Source organism: Pelophylax lessonae (assembly GCF_965119305.1).
Source record: "Pelophylax lessonae genome assembly, chromosome: 7".
Classification (NCBI taxonomy): Eukaryota; Metazoa; Chordata; class Amphibia; order Anura; family Ranidae; genus Pelophylax; species Pelophylax lessonae.
The window spans coordinates 108,978,117-108,999,086 of NC_138774.1; the positions used below are offsets into that span (position 1 = coordinate 108,978,117).

General features: G+C 40.3%; 1 protein-coding gene across 1 annotated transcript; it reads right to left on the reverse strand.

Moving 5' to 3' along the window:
* Nucleotides 1–4,904: 4,904 nt before the first annotated feature.
* Nucleotides 4,905–18,717, reverse strand: LOC309559812 (growth hormone secretagogue receptor type 1-like; the record flags this gene model as incomplete). Its single annotated transcript, XM_082263249.1, has 3 exons — nucleotides 4,905–4,974; nucleotides 11,729–12,026; nucleotides 17,811–18,717. The coding sequence occupies 3 exons, from the start codon at nucleotides 18,715–18,717 to the stop codon at nucleotides 4,905–4,907; spliced, it is 1,275 nt and encodes a 424-aa protein (XP_082119375.1).
* Between the last annotated feature and the right edge of the window lie 2,253 nt (nucleotides 18,718–20,970).

A 20,970-nucleotide genomic window follows, 5' to 3' on the forward strand; every position in this document is an offset into this window, starting at 1 on the left:
CTCTCAGGGGGTCCTGTAGACGCCATGGCTCGCCTTGGACGCTGCCATTTTCCAGTAGATCAGCAGTATTTGGCAGTAGTAGTAATGAGCAGTAGTGGGCAGTAAAAGTTATATACCTTCCCTGCCCGTGTTTGCTAGACCACGTGTCTGTGGTCAGATGTATCTTGGCACCGACACCGTGTGCCAGAGATACATTCACTTGCCGCTGAACATGGCCATATAGCTCTGGGATGCCCTTTTGCGAGATATATTTCCTTCCTGGGACCTTCCATTGTGGTGTTCCAATGGCCACAAATTTTCTAAAGGCCTTCGAGTCCACCAGTTTATATGGCAGTAGTTGGCGGACTATCAGTTCCGACAAGACAGCTGTCAACCGTTGGGCAAGAGGGTTATCCAGCATCATCATTTTTTTACGCTCCAACATTTGGGCCACGGAAGCCTGCCTTTTTCCATAAAAACTTGAGGACAGCATGATGGAAGGTGGAGTGGAGGACAATTTTGAGGAGAGAGGAGAAGAAGAAGAGGCTGGACGGTGAGAGCCTGTAGTGTGGCTTTGTGGGTTCTGATGGCGTTGCTCCCACTGGGCTCAGTGATGGGAGTCCAGGTGCCTTCTTAAGGCGGTCATACCTAGGTGAGTGTTGGGCTTACCGCGACTTATGCATTGACTGCAAAGGCTGTAGATGGCAACACTATTGTCAGCAGCGGACAGGTTAAAAAAAGCCCACACGAGGGGCCTGCTGATGGTGCCAGAGAGGAGAGCAGCCTGATCCCAGATAGGTTCCCCTCGGGAACGTTCAGCATCATGGATGTTATTCCCATCCCATCCACTGGCTAAACCCCGCCGACCTTTGCATTAGACTGCCGCTGAGTCTCCCCTACCAGGTGCTGTGAAGCCGTGGCGGAACCTGCCGCTCGCTGAGAGGAGACGCCGGAGATGTGCTGAAGCAGCCTGGAGGGAGAGGAGAGAGGACTCCACAGGTCCAGGGGGTGAACCCGACGCCCACTGCACAGAGGATCAGCGCGGACCAGCGTGGATGGTCCTCTTCGGAGGTATCTGGAGCGGCGGTCACTCGAGAGAACAGGAGCCAGTGTCGGCGAGAGACGTGTGGCGAGCCCTGGAGGCTAGGAAGGTGAGAGGGGAAATGCTCCCCCCCCCCCCCCGATAAGAAAAGAATCCACCACACTTTTCCAAACTAACTCCTGATTGATTTAAATATATACGAACTCTGTCCGCCTGAGACTAGAAAGGTCTGAAGAAAGGCTGCATACTATATATCCATTCAGTGACATGATTGATGCAAAATATCTTTGAAATGGATACTGATGCATATGACTTTATGGTTTAAAGTATAAATAAGAACCGTTGATAAATTGATGGAGCTGTGCTTGGCAGTGTGAAGAAAACTGAGGCTATTTTAAAAGGTTATATTAACAGTGTGTCAGAAACCAGTGAAACCAGTAAATAAGCAGGATAAGCGGTGGTGAAGATACTGCTTTTAAGAAGCCTGGGTTTCATTTAAAACCACAAACAAAGTGAAAACTGACATCAATACAAATTGACTTGAGACCTGCTCTTTTAAGACACTTGGTTCAATATTGGTAACATCTAAGTAAAACCTCTAGGCGGAAAACTGCAGTTAGAGCTGAGGGGGGGTATATAGAATTTAATTTCCCTCCAGGAAAGCTTGCAAGAGTGAAAACTCTCAGGGTCGGCGGGCATAAAATAGCGGTAAAAGGGGGGAGGACAAAGTATTGAACCCACAGTATTAAAACAGACACATAAAGTACTGTTCTACCCTAAACTCAACGGAAGCAGAAAGAACAAACAGAAAAATGAAAAATAAATCTGTTAAAGACGCTGGAGGAAAATTACCAAAACTAAGTGCAAGCCCAGCATCCATCAAAAAATATATGACCGCTAAGAGTACGGCAGAAAATAGCGAGAAACGGACATCGACAAAACCAAAACATACTAATGAAAGCAATCTAAAAACCCGTAACCAGAAAACAACAGAGACAAGCGATGAAAGTAGCCTTGACCAGTTAAAAGAAAGTGTACAGATGGACAAGGGACAGACGGATAAAAATCCTGATCCAGGAAGAGCGAAGGAGCGAAAGGAAAAAAATCTTCAGCCCACTAAAGAAGAAATGAAAGAAATGTTTTCAAATCTGGAACTGTCCATTAAAAAGGAAATGGCAATATTACACAGTGACTTTGGTCAGATGCTAAAAAGAGTGGAAGAAGTAGAGGAAAAATCGGAACAGCATGAAAAATATCTGATGACACTTAAAGAGGAAATGAAGAAAGCACAAATGGTACAAAGGAACCTACTCTATAAATTAGAAGATCAAGAGAATAGGGACAGACGGATAAACCTAAGAATCCGTGGATTGCCAGAAAATGGCCAAGAAGAAAATTTGGAAGCTATGCTGGAAAACATCTTTAACCCCTTATTAGGTAGCGAAATAACAACAAAACTGGAAATTGAAAGAACACACAGAATAAGGAAACCACAAAATGCACCAAAAGAGCCTCCAAGAGATGCCATAGTGAGATTTCACAAATCTGAGACAAGAGCAAAGATATGGGAGAAATTAAAATGCTGCCCCCTATTAAAATATAAAGATTCAGAGATACAGATATATGCTGACTTGCCACAAGAGACACTGGCCAGGAAACGGATACTTAAACCAATGACTGAAATATTGAGACAACACATTATTCAATACTTCTGGGGACACCCGGCATGTTTAGGGGTTAGAAGAGAAGGGAAGACAATAAAATTAAGATTCCCAGAAGAGCTTGAAGACTTTTGTGAAAACCTGAAAATCCCAATACCCGGAATACCTGGATGGACAAATATAAGGGATAAAAGAGGTGAAGAAGCAGACACATGGTGGCATCTGAAGACTAAGAAAAAATAAACTGTGAAAACCCTATAGAGATGAAGCGGCAGGATAGGGGTTGGGCGGGAGGGGGGTGGAAGATGGGAAATGGGAACAGGAGAAGATTGGGAAACCCGGAGGGGACACTGGGGATTTAGGCGACTCTTTTATATCATGACCCCTGGAGAGGGGGGGGGCGGTCATCCAGGAGCAGAGTCTCACCCAGGGGAAAGTCGATATAAGGAGGGAGAAAGTAGATCGGCAGGAGGGCCCAAAAAGGAAGGGGCTCGGTAACCCACCAGTGCGCCAAAAGGTGGCGGCGAGGAGGGAGGGTGAGGAGAGAGGGACGGCGGGGTGAGGTGAGTTTTAATGTATCCACTCCATTATTTTACGAGGAAAGTTCAATGGGAAGAGTAATCCACAACGCAATGTTCCCACTCCTCTTCTTTTTCTTTCAGGCAAGATGGGCCTCCCTCTGTTCTCTGGGGAAGAATGTAATGCCTCTTTTTAACCATCAATAATGATAGAGACTAGTTACGTAACATATAACATAAGAGGACTGAATTCCCCCGAGAAGAGACAGAGGGTCCTGAAAGAGATTAAAATCATGGGAGCTGATTTGCTTTTCCTACAGGAAACTCACATCCTACATTCCTTTAATATTAGATTGTACTCAAGGGACCATTCCACGTGGTACTACTCTGACTCTATAACAAAAAAATCAAGGGGAGTGGTTATTGGGTTCGCCAGAGGGACTCACTTTGTTTTAGAAGAGAGGATGGTGGACCACGAGGGAAGATTCCTTTTTCTGAAAGGGAAACTGCATTCTTAAGATGTGACTCTGGTGAACGTGTATTGCCCAAATGATAAGCCTATGCGATATCTTGTGAAAATTTTAGATAAGCTAATATAATTTAGAAAAGAGAGAGTGATATTAGTGGGTGATTTCAATTTTTGTCTTGACCCAGAAATTCACAGCACGTCGGCTGTACAGAGAAGTGGAGCAACATATTTGAAAATGATCAAAAAGAAGCTATTCCAATGCCAATTATTGGATACTTGGAGGGTGCTACATCCGAAAGAACGTGATTATACGTTCTACTCCTCTGTACATAAAACACACTCAAGGATTGATTACATCATGATAGACCATAGAGGGATAGAACTAGTGACAGAGGCTAAAATAGGGATTAAAACCTGGTCATATCATGCCCCCGTCAAGATAAAACTGAAAATATCAGAGGGATTATTAAAAACAAATACCTGGAGATTAAATGAGGAACTACTCAGGGAAAAAAATGGGGAGATGAAATTCAAAAAGAACTAGAATTATATTACCATACTAATGAAAATGATGACACTTCAAAAAATATGCTTTGGGAGGCGCAAAAAGCATACATGAGGGGGATCTTAATCTCTAAAGGGTCAAGAAGAAAAAAAGAGAGAGATTAGAACATAAAGAAAAACTAATAAAAGAGATTTATGGTTTAGAACAAAGCCATAAATATATCCAGTCGGACTAGACCCAACACCAGTTAGTTATAAAAAGAGAAGAACTAAAAGAATTAATAGAACAAGAAATTAGACAAGAGACCAGGAAAGTAACCAAAGAAAACTACCAAGGAAATAACAAGATTGGGAAGAAACTTGCGAATATTATTAAAAAAAAAGAAAGCGATAAATTATATAGAGAAAATGAAAGACACCAAGGGGGAAACGGTATATTCAACGACCGATATAGCAAAAGTATTTTAGGAGTACTATGGGAAACTATAATATTAAAGAAACAGGAGGAGAGAAGGACCCGGCTAAAATGGAAAAAATTAAACAATATCTGAAAGAGGCGAAGCTACCTAAAATACAACAAGATAAATTAGATCAACTAGAAGCTCAAATCACAGAAGAAAAAATAAGTATAGCCCTTAAAACTACACCTTCAGGGAAGAGCCCTGGACCAAACGGTTCACGGTAAATTATTATAAAAGACATAAAGACCTGTTAATACCCAAATTAAAAGATTATTTTAACGGCTTAGGGCAAGAATATGGGATGAGCAAGGATGCCTTTTTAGCATCAATTACGGTAATCCTGAAAGAGGGAAAAGATGCAACCGTATGCTCAAGCTATAGACCCATCTCGCTTTTAAATATCGATACAAAACTCTTCGCAAAAGTATTGGAAACCAGAATGAGGAATTTGATGGAAGAATGGGTCCATAGGGATCAGGTGGGATTTATACCCGGGAGACAGGGCCGAGATAACGGTGTAAGAACAATTCTGTTGATGCAACAGATGGCTAAGAGTGGATCCCAAGCACTGATCCTGCCGATAGATGCTGAAAAAGCATTCGACAGAGTCAGCTGGGATTTTATGATGAGCACCCTGGAGGAATTGGGAATTGCAAGAAAAATGATGGCATGGATAAAAACACTCTATGGCCAACCCACTGCCAGGGTGAAAGTAAATGGGGTCCACTCTGAGCCATTTGGGATGTCTAACAGAACAAGGCAGGGATGCCCGTTGTCCCCGTTATTGTTTGTTCTATCATTGGAACCCTTATTAGAGACAGTTAGGAATAACCCAGATGTGAAAGGAGTAGAGATGGGGGATGTAGAACATAAGATTGCCGCATTTGCGGACGATCTGTTGCTGTACATCTCCAGACCGAGGATAACCCTACCAAACATATTAGAAAGTTTGAAAAAATATGGAAAATTATCTAACATAAAAATTAACCCTATTAAATCAGAGATATTAAACATTAATATAAAAAAACAAGAAGAAGAAAAATTAAAACTGGAATTCCCCTTCACCTGGAAAAAACTACGATTAAAATACTTAGGAATCACCCTAACAAAAAAACCTCAAGGATTATATAAAGAAAATTACATCCCGTTATTGAATGAAATTAAAAAAGAACTTAACAGGATATCACATAAGCCACTATCATGGATATGGAGAATTAACATAATAAAAATGGCAATCCTACCAAAAATAACCTATAAATTTCAAATGTTACCTATTTCCATCCCTCAGATATATTTCAGAACTCTGAAATCTTTAATATCTAGATTTATCTGGAAAAGAGGTAAACCTAGAATACAACATGCAGTATTAATTAAGGCCAAAAATCAAGGGGGCTTAGCTGTACCAGACTTCAAAAAATATTATGATGCAACTATTCTTTCACGTGTGATAGAATGGGGGAAAACGGGGAGCAAGAAAAGTTGGGTAAAAATAGAATGCACAATGAGTCACACTCACTTAGCAAAAATCATATGGATACCTGCACAATATAGGAATTTGAATTTCAAGGCACATCCGATCACAACTCATGCACTTAAAATCTGGGATTTAACTCACAGAAGAAATAAATGGCAATACAATTCACCGTTAATTCCCTTAAAGGACACTAATTATTTTCCACCAGGACAAGAAAAAATGGGAGGAAAGTGGATAGGAGACGAGGATGCACGTTTGAGGGATATTATGGATAATGATGACCAAATATACACATATGAAGTATTAAAACAAAAAAGAAAAGATTGGAAACTCGATGAATGGTGATATTGCCAGTTGAGGCACGTGACTTCTCTGCCAAGACCGCTGAGAAGGGGAGAAGATCTGCTCCCTTTTGAGCGGATCTGCTCCTCAGAGAAATATGAAAACAAAATATCAAACATATATAAAATCCTGGTGGACTTGACAGGACCGGTGGTCCCGCCGTTCATCGACAAATGGGAGAGGGATTTGGGCACACGAAATAGAGATTTTCACTTGGAAAAAGCCTAAAATTAATACACAGTTCCACAGTAGATACAAACACAGTTGAAATGAATTACAAATGCATTGCAAGATGGTACATTACCCCCGAAAAAGTACATATCTATCAAAAAGAAAAATAAAAAAAACGTTGGAGGGGTTGCTTAGAAACAGGCACAATGGTGCGCACTCATGGTGGGACTGCCCAAAAATTAAAAAGTACTGGAAGGAAATCCTGGGCCTAATTAAAAAAATCACGAAAATAGAAATTCCAGAAGATCCTTGGTATTGCCTATTTCACGGTATCAAAAATTCCGTCAGACAATATAAAACAACATTAATAACCCCATCTGATGAATGCAGCAAAAGGACTAATCCCGTTATTCTGGCAAAAGGAAGAGGCCCCAACTACGGGGGACTGGGTACAAAGAGTTGAGAGAATAAGAACATTAGAATATCTGAGAGATTGGGAGGAAGATGAGGCTGAGGAGTGGGGTGATAAATGGGAAAATTGGAGAGAGTTTAAGACAACAAGAGAATACACCAAATGGAGTGGAGAAAAAAAGAAAGTAAAACCAATATAGATAAGGGCGGGGGGTGGGTTTAATAGGGGGGAAAATAAAGGGAAGGGAGAAATTTATAATATTGGAAATTGGAAGTTTTTTTACTGTATAATATGGATTTGTATGTTCTCTTCTTTTTTTGAAAATAATAAATAAATTTATTAAAAAAAAAAAAAAAAAAGCCCACACTGTGGAGCCATGTGCCGGCATCCTGGGAGCGCCAGATGTGACCGTAAATGGTTGATGGCTCGCTCCTGATAAATTACCAGTCTGGTTTGTCCCTCCTGTGCAATGTAAGTTCGGCCTGCTTCTCCTTCCTATCTGCTGGTCCATCTCTCTGAACTCCCCTCCTCTTCCTCTCTTGTGGGCACCCACGTGAAGTCCAAAGACACGTCATCATCTACGTCACCTTCCCCAACACTAACATTTGAGATCTCGGAGTAGGCAGCAACAACGGGGACCTACCTCCTTGAGCTGATCTGGGTGCTGTCGTCAGACTGCTGAGTGGCGGCTGTTGCTACCTCCTCTTCCTGATCCGATGCCAAGAATGGCTGCGCATCACAAATGTCTTGTGATGGATCGGAAAATAATTCCTGTGATTCAAGCGGAGGGTATATGGTGGTGGTGGTGTCTTTGGGGGTGCACACAGCAGAGAGTGAAGAGGGTGCAGATAGAGAGGATGAGGAGGGTGCAGAAGTGGAAGGCTGAGTGAGTCACTCAACCAAGTCTGGTGCGTCCTTTGACGTAATCGAACGCACCTTCTGCAACTTCCCACTTTGGCTCTGGCCTGGTGCTCCTGCCCTACCCCTACCACCCCTGCGGAAGGGCCTGCCTCTTCCTCTGCCTGTCATTTTTTTGATGACCCTGTGACAAAAGTCTCTAGAGAAGCGCAGTATATGTGGACGAAGGTATTTAACACCCCGCTTCTATCTGTCGTTTTGGGGGGGGCCACTGGTCTATCACACCAGTTATGAAAAATATTTTCTAGTAACTTTTGTCACTGTGTGTAGCAGAGTTAACGCAGCGAAAGAGGAAACATTTCTGCAGTACCCAAATACACTATAATATGCTTTCTATATTAGAAAGTATATTATAAGTGTATTACACCCCTATATACTGCACACCAAACAATAGTACATCTATACCAGTCCTTAAAAGGACTTTTGTGGACCTATTACCAAGCTATTTGTGTCACTGACAATCTATCTCTTCTCCACACAGCAAACCTCTCCCTACACTGACAGAAGACAGAATGTAAAATGGCAGCCAGATCAGGTCTATTTATAAGGTAGGGGGTATGTCCATGTGCCGAAGTGTCTCAATTGGCTGTCCTGTATCACCTAATGGATGTGTCGTGGGTCAAAGTTCTAAACAATGTAAAAGAAAATGGCGGCCGTTTTTTGAGGAGGAAGGGATGGTCAACCGTATCAAAGGCAGCAGAAAGGTCCAGGAGGAGGAGTACAGAATAGTGTCCATAGTAGAGTAATAGTTTATTCATTAACCCCTCCTGTTTATATTTTACCATATTTTACTAATGTGACATGGCCCTAGCACACATACACAATAAACACACATATGCACACACACGTAACTAAATAAATCCGCGCTAAGGATGTCAAGGGATTGATAAAGTATGTGCACAAATAAGCTGCAGCCTCCCTTAAACTATAGCCAAAGGCTATAAAGATAGATAAATAAAATGGAAGGTGATGGCGCTGCTTATTTTATAAAGTGCAAATAAATATAAGATGTTTGAATATACAATGTTAAAACATAAATATGATTGAGAAATAAGTAAATAGATAAAAGATGCGGAGGTAAAAAATCAATAACCAAGTAAAAAGATCAAACGTATGGTGTTGTAAGGGATATAAAATAATCTAAAAATATTTTAGAGGTATATAAGAGAAACAACCACCAGAGGGCGTAATAAAATTGCAAGATATAACAATAAATATGCTTGTGTATATGCACACACACGACCACAAAAAAGCATACATTTCTATATTTACACGCAAACATATGGAAACACACATTAAACGCACCTATACAAACTAACTGTTAGGATTGATTTCACCTGCTGGTGGCACTGTGGGGCTCTGGGCTAATTGCTGCAGTTCCAGTGTCCACCAGTAGGTGTCTTTCAGAAGCCAGCAGGCTGTAATGATCAGTTACACCTATGGTCAATTGCCAGGTGGCCATTTAAGGCTGCTCCTCCTTTTTCCCCAGTGCTTCACTATTTTGATTGCCTCCTTGTTGTCAGAGTCATAAATGTGAGGGATGTACTCACTTTTGTGAAATACTGTAAGTCAGCACATTTATGTTCTTGCAAGGTAAAAGAATTTCAGCTAATATGCTCACACCTGTAAGTAAACCAAGCCAAATAGATGCAAGTCAGAAGATAGCAGGCTTAAATGCAGCACACTGGAGCCCGGCCACTTATATAGAAAGGTTAAGATATGGCTTCAGATTTTTATACATCATCAGCCACATAAATGGAAAATAGAAATAATGAATAATGTGGATAGTTCTATTTTCACTTTTGGTTACAGTGTATATTTGTTTTAATGCTGGGTCTCTTCTTTAACACCCATGCCTTGTTTTGGCTCCAGACCAGCTATTTCTGTTTGCATGTCTGTGTGTCACTATCTTTTTATGCATATGATGTTGTATAAAAGCTTGCTATCTTGGTTACCCTCACAACTCTATGATTAAACCCTGTGGGTGTGGGGTCTAATATGTCAGAGGAGTGTAGTATGGAGGAGCTTAGACTGAAGCTATATCTTCACCTTTCTGTATAGTTACTGGGCTCCGGTATATGGCCTTTCCACCTTATGTCTTCTGATTTGTTTCTTCTAGCCTGGATGAGCTTGTATGGAATGCTGGGACCTGTTTTGCGCTTTGGACTGCAGTTGGAGGCTTTGTAGTGCTTTAAGTGGCACTTTAAGTTTTTTTGCATATGGGTCACAGAGCCAAATAGATGGATCATTAAATTCCTTATTTATTCTTTTGATGTTGAGCCGCACAAGGTAAGGGGGCTTATGTACAGTACGTCCTTAGTTTCCCAAGGCTTTACTAATATTTAGTTATTATTGGATTGACATTGGATATATTTATTATATTTTTTTGTAGAGTCAGTCCTGTGTCATTTCATATGAAGTTAGTGAGAGGCCATTTCCAGTATATTTTAGCTGTGTACTCAGGTTTCTTCTGATATGTCATACACTTTCCTTTTCAGTTTAGGCCTCCTGCCTATGTTTTATATCTCTGTGCTCATATACTGTACCTGGTTCCACCGTATCTTTACTACTTATGTCAAGTGTCACTGAAATAGTCACTGGTAAGTTTAACTGTGGCTTTATTTTCACCATCTGTGTACTTAGTCATTGTAAAGGAAACCATTTTATTAAAAAAAAAAAAAAAAAAAATAATAACAAACATGTCATACTTACCTGCTCTGTGCAGTGGTTTTGAACAGAGCAATCCCGATCCCCCTCTTCTTGGGTCCTCCGCCGGTGCTCTGGGCCCCTCCCCCTTGTCAAGTGGCCCATAGCAAGCAGCTTGCTGTGGGGGCACTAGTGTGTGCTTGCTCCTGAGCTGGCTGTCTGCGTCCATAAGACACAGACAGCACAGCTTAGCCCTCCCTCCCCCCCCTCCACGCTCCCCTCACTGGCTATAAATGACAGCAGTGGGAGAAAAAGGCTCCTGCTACTGCATCTTAGCCAATCAGATCAGGAGGGAGAGACCCAGGAGAGCCTTGAGTCTCATGCACATTGCTGGATTGGGCTTAGGTAACTTTTAGGGGGGACTGAGGGGGAAGCTGCACACTGAAGGTTTTTTACCTTTCTGCATAGAATGCAGGAAGGTAAAAAAAAACCTTCAGCCTTTACAACCACTTTAAAATTGTCCCTTACCCCCCTCCCCCCACCCCTGAGCCATAAAGGCAGAAGAAATCTCCCCAGAAGTAAAACCAGACAAAATTGTATCCTTTGCTCGCACCCCCCAAAAATTCAAAATAAATTTTGATTAAAATTCCACTTTGGGAAGAAGGGGTTTTACATTTCTGTCATAAAAAAGCAGATGAAAAATTAAGTTTTAAGTTATACATTTAGTCAAAAATACAATCATGTTTAATCAATCTTATAGAAACTTGAAGTAGAAGTTTTTTTTTTTTTTCTAAAAAATTTTTTAGCTCTTTTCTTTTTAGCCGCTTTAAGGCACTACTGCACATCATTGCACTAGACTGGTTTCCTAATGATGGCACAGCACATCATCAGTGGACTATGTATGCACAATATGTGTCAGCAAGGCTGCTTCTAATCACAACCAGGGAGGCACAGTTGGGAGACAGTTGTCACCCTATAACTAGATGTGCCTGAAAATGAACCTTCATGGCAAGATTACCAAGTAATATTTTAATCGAAAACAGCTCTTATTACAGATTACTGTATATGAGATTTTCGTGACCAGCAGTAATATATTTATCTATATTTTTTATTACAGATTGAGGAAATTACTTGAAAGAAGTGATCTCTGTCCTTTCCAGAGATGCCTGCTCACTCCGTGTGCTGTTCCTAAGCTGTGAGTTTTGTCTTGGTTTCAAGATCTTGCTCATGGCAGTCCTGTATTTCTGTGACATAATGTTGTACAACATTGGATTGATGGAGGCGCTCAGGTAGAAAAGAACCATAGATATAAGGTTAAAGTATTGTGTAAACTGAAAAAACATGAACTCTCCCATTCCTGTCCAGGCAAACAAGAGACGACCAATGTGGAAAGGAAGCCAGCACAGCACAAAGGAGAGAACGACGAAAGCTGTAAGAAACCAAAATAAAACTTTATTGGTTGGTTTTCTGATCCCCAAGATTTAACAATGTCCAAATAACAGACACGACTCTTTGTTTTGAGGGTATTGTTTGCATAACATTAAGAAACCCTAAATCAGTGATGGCAAACCTTGGCACCCCAGATGTTTTTAAACTACATTTCCCATCATGCTCAACTATACTGCATGAGCATCATGGGAAATATAGTTCCAAAACATCTGGAGTGCCAAGGTTCGCCATCACTGCCCTAAATCAATGAAAGGAAATAGTGAAATAGTTCTAATCAGTTGGTACATATTTAAGTAAAATAACCAATATGTTCTTGAGAACTGAAGAGACCTGAAAAAAAAAAATGGAGTTTCTAAGACAATCGAAATATGCTGTTAATTTAGATCAGATGTCTCAACCCATTTATCCCAGAGGAACCCCTTAAATAGTTTTTAGGTACCGTGGAACCCTTACCAAAACCATTTCAGTGGAGGAAAATGCCCCTTAACTGGTGATCTTTTGAAAGGATGCCAAGCTTACAGATAGTTAAAAGATCATTAGTGTTGTGCCGCTGGCTATACCAAGTGACATTGGCCCTGGGACTATGCATGAACTTTTAAATGGTAGGTCAATCAGCCACAGCTCAAGGAACCCCTCGCAATCTCTGGAGGAACCCTGGTTGAAACGACTGGTTTAAAGTACGCTAAAAGCACATCTTTTTCTTAGTTTTAAATAATAAGAAAGGCTATGAACCCCCTGTTAGGTTTTAATTTTTGTTTGTATTCCTTGTAGGGAAATTCCTTCCATGTTTATTCTGGGGACCACTGTTAATCGGACTGAACATGAAGGAAATGTTGAATTGCCATCTAAACAGAAATGAAGGGGAAATCTTTTGGCGGAAACATCTGTCCTGGTAAATACTGACTTAAGGCTTGATTTGGCTCACTTTCGAGAGATTTGCTCACTTCTCTAAGTTTTGGCCTAATATATAGTTTCATTTATATACTCACTGCCTCAGTATACATGAGATTCTGTCAATTTTCCCAATCATAACAAAGAGGGTGGCATTTCATTTGTTTTGGTGTTTGCACTGTTTCTCTCGCAAATAAAGTTTCCTAGGACCAACGATAGACAGTCAAAAATGGACTCATGTGAAAGAACAATTTTTGGCCTTCGATTCAATTGCTGTCCATGCACATACATTTATTCTCTATATAAATATAGACTAATAACCCAAACCACGAGCAATGTTGGGGCATCTTGAACAATTCTTCCCACTTCTTATCTGCCTTAGAAGTGAGAAGGTGCTAGGTCTATATGACAACAAAGTGGGGGTCTCAGATGGTCTACATCTAGTATAAATTGGTGCACTGTATTATGGTTGCAGAACCAAGATACCTCTGCTTTTGAAATAGACTATTTAATGCTTTAATCATTGTGTGGTATACCCTAAAGCAAAAAATGAAACCTGAACTCCAGGAAATTCCTAAGAGGCTTTACATTTTTCTCACAGCTCTAAAATTAGCTATAACAAAGCTGAAATGGGGCTAAATATTGCTTAAGTACAAGAAGCATGTAATTTCTTACTTGAATATAGATGTATTTCTTCCAGATCTGGGCAATAATCCAGCATAAAACAACTCGTACAAATTACCTATATAAAGCAGTTTCCTGTATAAACAATAAATAGTCACTGCTGCTAACTCCCTTTGCTCAGGCTGAATGGTCTTGTATTCCACCCCCCTGTAGATTTTTTTGAACAGCATGTAATGAAAGGTCTCACCCACAGCTCTGTTCCAGGTATGTACTATAAATCCTTGATGCCACTGCTACTTTTACAAGGTATCATCAAGGTATGCAAATGTATTTGGCTCACACAATGTGGATTTTATATCCTTTGAAATCATTTATTAATATAAATATCTGCTTATTAAAACTTTTTTTGCATAGCAATAGACCAGTTTCAACAAAATAAAAGCAAACTCACACTCCTATCAGAGCACATTCTGCTGTGAAAGCTTTTGATTATCTGGCTACAGTATGTTCTCTACATTTGAACAGAAGCCAAAATCATGACCTGTTTGTTGGACGAAACCATGAAATGTCTTTCTTTCTAACAGTAACTTCACCAGTGATTGTTATCATACTGTAGAGAAGAGAGAAGAGACTGCGGCAGCCCATCTAAATAAAGATTCAGTAAAAGTCCTTTTTACTGCTACCCTAGGAATAATTAAGCATTTATCCCTTCAGGTGTGAGGGAAGCTTCGCTGCAAGGCAATTTTTTGTTTTCCCTTGAGTTTAGCTTTACGGTTTGTGTTTAGCTGTTTTCCCATTAAAGCCAGGACAGAAAAATGTGGCAGTGTGAGACTGTGTTGCATGGAATGATAATAGGAAATACTAAAAGGGATTTTTAGGAGAGGTTCACATTTATGTGAAAACTTTGTGTAAATCACACTTGTTCCCGCACCTGCAGGCAAATCACGCTGCTCTTTAGTGGACATGTGGGAGTGCCATTATTTCAGTGCAGAGGAGCTCTTGAAAAGGTGCAGGGACCTTTTTCCTGTGTTTCCTGCAGCTACCGCAGCCCATTCAAATGCATGGGCTGCTGTGGCCACGCAAACTCAGAACACACTATAAGGCTAGATGGGAACTTAGCCTTATAAAGGATAAGCTTGTTTTAAAGCACATTGCCAGATGAGTGTTTCCCCTATTTCCCATCTGTTTGTTAATGTCAAGAAGCGGTTACTATACTGCTGCCCATTCACATAAGTTTAAGGACTTGTTTACATCAATGAACGCAAATTATGGTCCGCATGAGGTGTATTACAACACATCGCAGCGTTTATGTTTGTTATTTCAAGTTAACAAAAAAAACGCGTAATTTAACTCCATGTACGACAACACTTTGCAATGCGCTGCCGAGCATTGTAATGCTTTTTTGTGCATTGGGTTACATAAAAGTGCAGATATACATTTTGTACAACTCAACACCAAAGAACTTGGAATAACAAAGAACAGGGCACATTGAAAACAAATGTTTTCTCAGTGCCCTTGCATTGAGCTGACATTGATCAATGGAGATCAACGCACCCGTTATGTACGAAGGAGCCCTAAATGATAAATTATACATTAGCAGTAGCTCCTTCCATATTTCTACCTGGACAGGTTTTCTTTAATACAGTTAACCCCCGCTCCTTCGCGGTTCAGTTTTTGCGGTCCCTGTATATTGCGGTTTGTTCTGTAATGTTATTTTACTATATAAATCATTAAAAAGTAAATATTTTTGTGTTTTCCATAGCTCTTGCTATGTCTCTCAGTATCTTTTATGTGTTTAAATGAGTTTCTATTGTTTTAAAAGTGTGTTTGAAGACCTTAAAATGCTTTTAAAAGTACAGTGAAAGTAAAAAAAACATACCTACAGTGTATTTTAATAGGGTTTTTCTATGTCGCGGATTTTCACTTTTCGCGGCTGGGTCCGGAACGTAACCCCCGCAATGGAGGGGGGTTTACTGTAGTACCTTTTCAAAAGTATGTTAAACCTGTATGTGCCTACAATATTATGAATTAGGAAACAATCTCTCAATGGGGGACATTTACTAAAACTGGTGAACACAGAATCTGGTGCAGCTATGCATAGTAATCAATCAGCTTCCAGGTTTTATTATCAAAGTTTTTATTTGAACAAGCTGAAGTTAGAAGCTGATTGGTTACTATGGACAGCTGCACCAGATTCTCTGTGCAACAGTTTTTGTAAATCTTCCCCTATGTGTACCCTAATGGGTTTAGTGGTACTTTGACCAAATAAATTCAATAGTTTAAAGTTTGACTAGTAAATAATGAAAAACAGCACTAGGTATATCTTTCTACTTATAAATATAAGGGATTATTTGGAAAAACATTTGTACAAAAAAGATACAACTAATAAATGTCAAGGGGTACTGGATATAATGTAATCTACAGCAGGAGGTAATCAGTTTTTTTGAAGTAGCACATGCTTTCAATTATTTGCTTTTGGTAGATGCTGGGAAGTTAAACCACCTGACAATTTCTTTGATCTCTATGGTCTACCTCTATCTCCGGTGAGATCTCTGTAACAGTGTTCCTGTGTTCGCACAGCTGCTGTGGCGAATATTACGGGTCTCGCTATCCATTACTGATTTTTGTTTACACTTTATACTATATGGTCAAACGTTTGTGGAAATCTGACCATAACACCTAATACCTTGTAGAAGACCTAATTTCAAAACCGCAAGCATTAAAATGGAATAACTCCCCACCCTTTGCATCTATATAACACTCTGTTCTCTTAGAAAAACTTTTCACAAGATTTTGGAGTTTGTAGGAATTCAACCAGAACAGCTATTGTTGTGCAGGTGCTATTGTTGGACAAGATTGGTTCACAAATCGGCACTTTATAGGATTGAGGTTAACACTCTGTGCTGGTCACTTGAGTTCTTTCACATCAAACATATTGAACTATGTCTTTTATAGACCTGGTTTTGTGAACAAGAGCAGAGTGATGACTGAACAGAGGGCCTTCCCCAAACTGCTGCTTTAAAGTTTTAAGTGCACATGTCTTAATATTTCAGTATGCAGTAGCAATACCATTAGCTTTCACTGGAAACATCTCAATGCAATCATTTGGAAGGGTGTTCCTTTACTTCTGGTCATATGGGTGGATGTGATGGTTAAGGTCTTCACAAACTTTTGACAATATATTTCTTATTCAAATCACCAGACTCCACTTACAACTAAAATACATTTTTTCATCGGACTGGACCTTTAGTAATGTTGACTACATTTAGGGTCCATGCACACTGGGCATTTTGCCTGTAGAAGCAGCTCAGTGTTATTCTATGTGTCCATGCACATTAAGATGATTAGAGGCATATTTTAAGTTCAGCTTTTAGAAGCAGAAAAAAAAACCTTCTGGTTTGAGTTTTTGAAAAGAGTTTTCTAGCAGAAAAAAAATGCTTCTAAAAGCCTGTACAGAAAAATTCTATATAAGCGTTTTTTTCCTGTGAAAGGAACTGGTGTTTTTTTTAAGCCCAATGTGCATGGACCCTTAAGCACAGAACCTTTTTCGGAGTTTGGTAGAGAAAAAATGATTTTTAAGATTTTTTTTATGAGTTTTTGGAGTCTGGGTTATGGATATCTCTCATAAAGGAGAAAAATAAACGTAAATGTGTGAACCATAGTATCTGATGAAAAATGACAATTTTAATGTGACTGCTATTGATTACCTGGCCAACTTTTTCTTCAAACACTTAAAGAACAACATCATATTTTTCACATGACACTCCAGGTGAGGCCAGGCTCCACACTCCATAATCACATCTAAGGTGCTGGCTTGGCTCATCTCCACTAAAGCAATCAACTGTGCCACCAACTGGAATGCCACACCGATATACAAAATAGTATTCTTCCCTTATTAAAATAGCCAGCAAGAACAGGGTCTATTCCGACATGTTTTATGATAGGCACAGTGCTTTCGCATTGAAAACATCCTCGGTTTGCAGCATTCCTGTTGCTGGCAAAACAACGTTTATGGATGGACATAATGGAGTTTATTTACTAAAGCTGGAGAGTAAAAAATCAGGCTCACTTTTGCAAACAAAACAATCAGATTCCAGGTTTTATTGCCAAAGCCTAATTGAACAAGCTAGGGTTAAAAGTTGATTGGTTTCTATGCAGAAGCGAGCCTGAATTTGCACTCCCCAGTTTTAGTAAATAAACCCCAATGTTTCTTTATTGTGAAAAATCTTACAGATGTACAACAACTTACCCAGCATTTTAACCGTTTGTTTATGGTGTTTCCCTCGGTTTGTGGCACTTGGCCCCTGAAGGCCATGTGTGTTCCTCCAAAGCTTCTTACAAATAAGTCCATAAAGCAGCATGAGAAAGAGAGTGGGTATGAAAAAGTATATGGTGGATACCCAAGTGGCAATCCGCAGAAGACCACTTTGGGTGGAGCTTTCCAAGTGCCTGCATTCCATATTTTTGGTAGGCTGAGTTCCAAGAGGGTGTTCTACACCAAACAGAAAAAAAACTGGTCCTGAAGTTACCAAGGCAATGAACCACAAAATACCAATAATGATTTTTACCCTCTTTTTAGTGATCATAATCTTGGCCTTCAATGGATAACAAATTGCCAGATAGCGTTCCACACTCACGGTGGTGATGTGAAGAATAGTACTGTGTGTACATGTCTCGCTCAGATAGATCAGAAACTTGCAAATAAAGTCCCCAAATATATATGGCTTGTACTTCCAAATCCTGTACAGGTCTGACGGCAGACCAAGGAAAATAAGAATGTCGGAGACAGCCATACTGGAAAGGTACATGTTAACCGTAGATCGCATGTCTTTGTACCGCTTGAATACTAAAATTGTTATCAGGTTTCCTGTCACACCCAAAACAAATAACGCAATGCAAATGATAGTAACTGGAATGAGGATTTCAACTTCAAACAATGAAGATGCACCGTCAACAGTATAGTTTGTAGAACTTCCAGACCTGTTGTTTGTATTATTAACACTCATGTCTTCCTCTTGATTTTGCCAAAGATTACTGTTTGATGAACAGTCCTTAGGAATATGCCTCTTAGCCAGCATTTCCATTAAATGCAGGATCGAAGCATAAAATGTGTGTGGTGTTGGGTCAGCTTGGCACAGTAGAGCAGTAAGCAGCATCCTTGAAAAATGCCATTAGAAGTACGTATTGCCAGTTTTGCATTGTTCCTATGTGGTTTCTACGCATTTTTGATCCCTTATGCTTGTTCTCTAATAGGAAAAGAGTGCCACTAATGCTCCTACGTGTCTCCCCTTATTTGATAAAAACGTATTTTAATGTTCAATTAGTAGATTAAAAACATGTCCTTTAGTACTTTAACAGTCCATTAACCTCTACTAAATCACATTTGTCACAATTTTTGAGTAGGTGTCTTTATTGTGCTTTACATCAAGCATGAAAGATAAATATGCTTTTTTAAGCAATCTATCTTCCCTTTCCGTCCTCTAGGCTGATGATGCTGCCACATCACAAAGGTTTAAAAAATGACATGCTCCTATAGCAAGCCCAAGTTCTCAAATTTATTTATTTTTTGCTGCTGAGATCATTAGTGCTGTAAGTTTGGCATTTGAACTCCTGAGATTTGCTGATATGTAAGAGCACAGTTTTAGGGCTCAGTTTAGTGTTTCAACCTAAGTTAACGGTTAATTTAGGGTCAAGAGCTGCGGAAGGTTAGGTTTAGAGTTAAAGTTAAGGGGAGAGAAAAGGTTAGGTGTCAGGATAAGGGTTTGTGCTAGGCTCCTTTCACACAGGCGGTGTGATCGACTGAGTCAGTTTTGCTCAGTGGGGGTTCGATCCGCCGAGCAGGCGGGTGACAGCTCCGTCTCCGCTCTGTATGCAGAGATGGAGCTGTCAGATCCCCGCTCTCCTTTATGGGGAGATCGGATGAGAACAGGGCAGCCTGTCCGTTCTAATTAGATCCTATCCTATCTAATCCGATCCTCCAGATGGATGGAAAATAGGGTTTCCATCCATCCGGATTTCATGGACAGGAGTGGATCGGATAGCAGCGGGTGTCAGCGGAGATGTCTCCGCTGACACCCGCTGATCCATAGGGCTGCATGGAGCATACGATCCAGTCGGCCTGAAAAACTGACAGGCGGATCGGATCGGAAAGCCCTTTTGAAACTGCCTTAGGGGTTCATTCTAAATAAAGTGTTAGAAGTAAATGTTTGTGTTATCTGTTAACATAATATGTTACCCCTGAATTATTTGTGCTATTTAGAACCCCCCCCCCAAAGAAAAACTTTTTTACCCTGCTCCTAATGCATGTAAAAGTTCATGGCAATTGATCAAACCAACAAAGATAAAAATGGGTAAAAAGAACATTTCTATGATAATAAAAAAAACAATGATAGCCATATGCTACACATGATCCTGAGGTTGTTTAAGTGAGGATCTAGCACTAGCATAAAAGAAAGCAACATTGGCAGCCCAAACAAATCCTAACCTGCAGTGATCTAACTATGAGGGTGCTGTTCTCGGACCAGAGGGAGTGCTTTCTTCAGTCACAGAAAAACAAAAGGAAGACAAGCGCAAACACCATAGTGTAGCATACCTCTCACCTTTTTGAAAAAAAAAAGTATGTAGGCAGTGGCATAGCATACACACCCTGCCATGTCCCCTTAAAGGAGAACTATGCAAAAAAAATTGATTAGGTAAACCCACAAGTGCTTTTTATTTTACCATTGCTATTCCTTTATATTGGCTAAAACATTTACAAATGCAGCAATTTAGAAATTGGATGAAAGGTTTAGCACTGGGAAACACTTTTTGAAAGCTAAATAGTGCATTTTATATACAACTTTATAGATCAGACCAAAATTAGGGACAGATGAGGAGGAAAGAGGGGCAGAGGGACTTTGTTCCAAATCGGGGACTGTCCCTCCAAGTCAGGGACAGTTGGGAGCTATAGTGTAGTATATTAAGCTGAAAGCATCTATTAAATAAATAATTTACACTCACAAAGATAGCATGTGCTAGGCATAACAGTCTGGGTTGCCTGGAAGTCGAGAGTGATGGAGTGTAAACCAGGATCCCTGTCTTGTCCATCTGCAAGGGGAAGAGAGTGCACTTGTGATGGAAAAAAGCCGCTGTCATTGGAAGGAACACTGTCACTGTTACACAATCTCGGACATGGAGGCCGTCTGACATAATCAATGCTCACATGGGCAATAGGATGCCAGGCTACTTCGGGTTTATCTTGCAAGTACTGCCACGTGACCTGTTACCCGTGAACTGTTTTCTCCCTGGCTTTAACCTACTGTCCATTTGCACCACTGAATATCCCAATAAACAGCCCGCATGTCTGGTCCCATGTGATTTGCCTTTGTGTGCGCTCTTTCTGCATTCCTAGTTCATCGCACAAGGTTAGT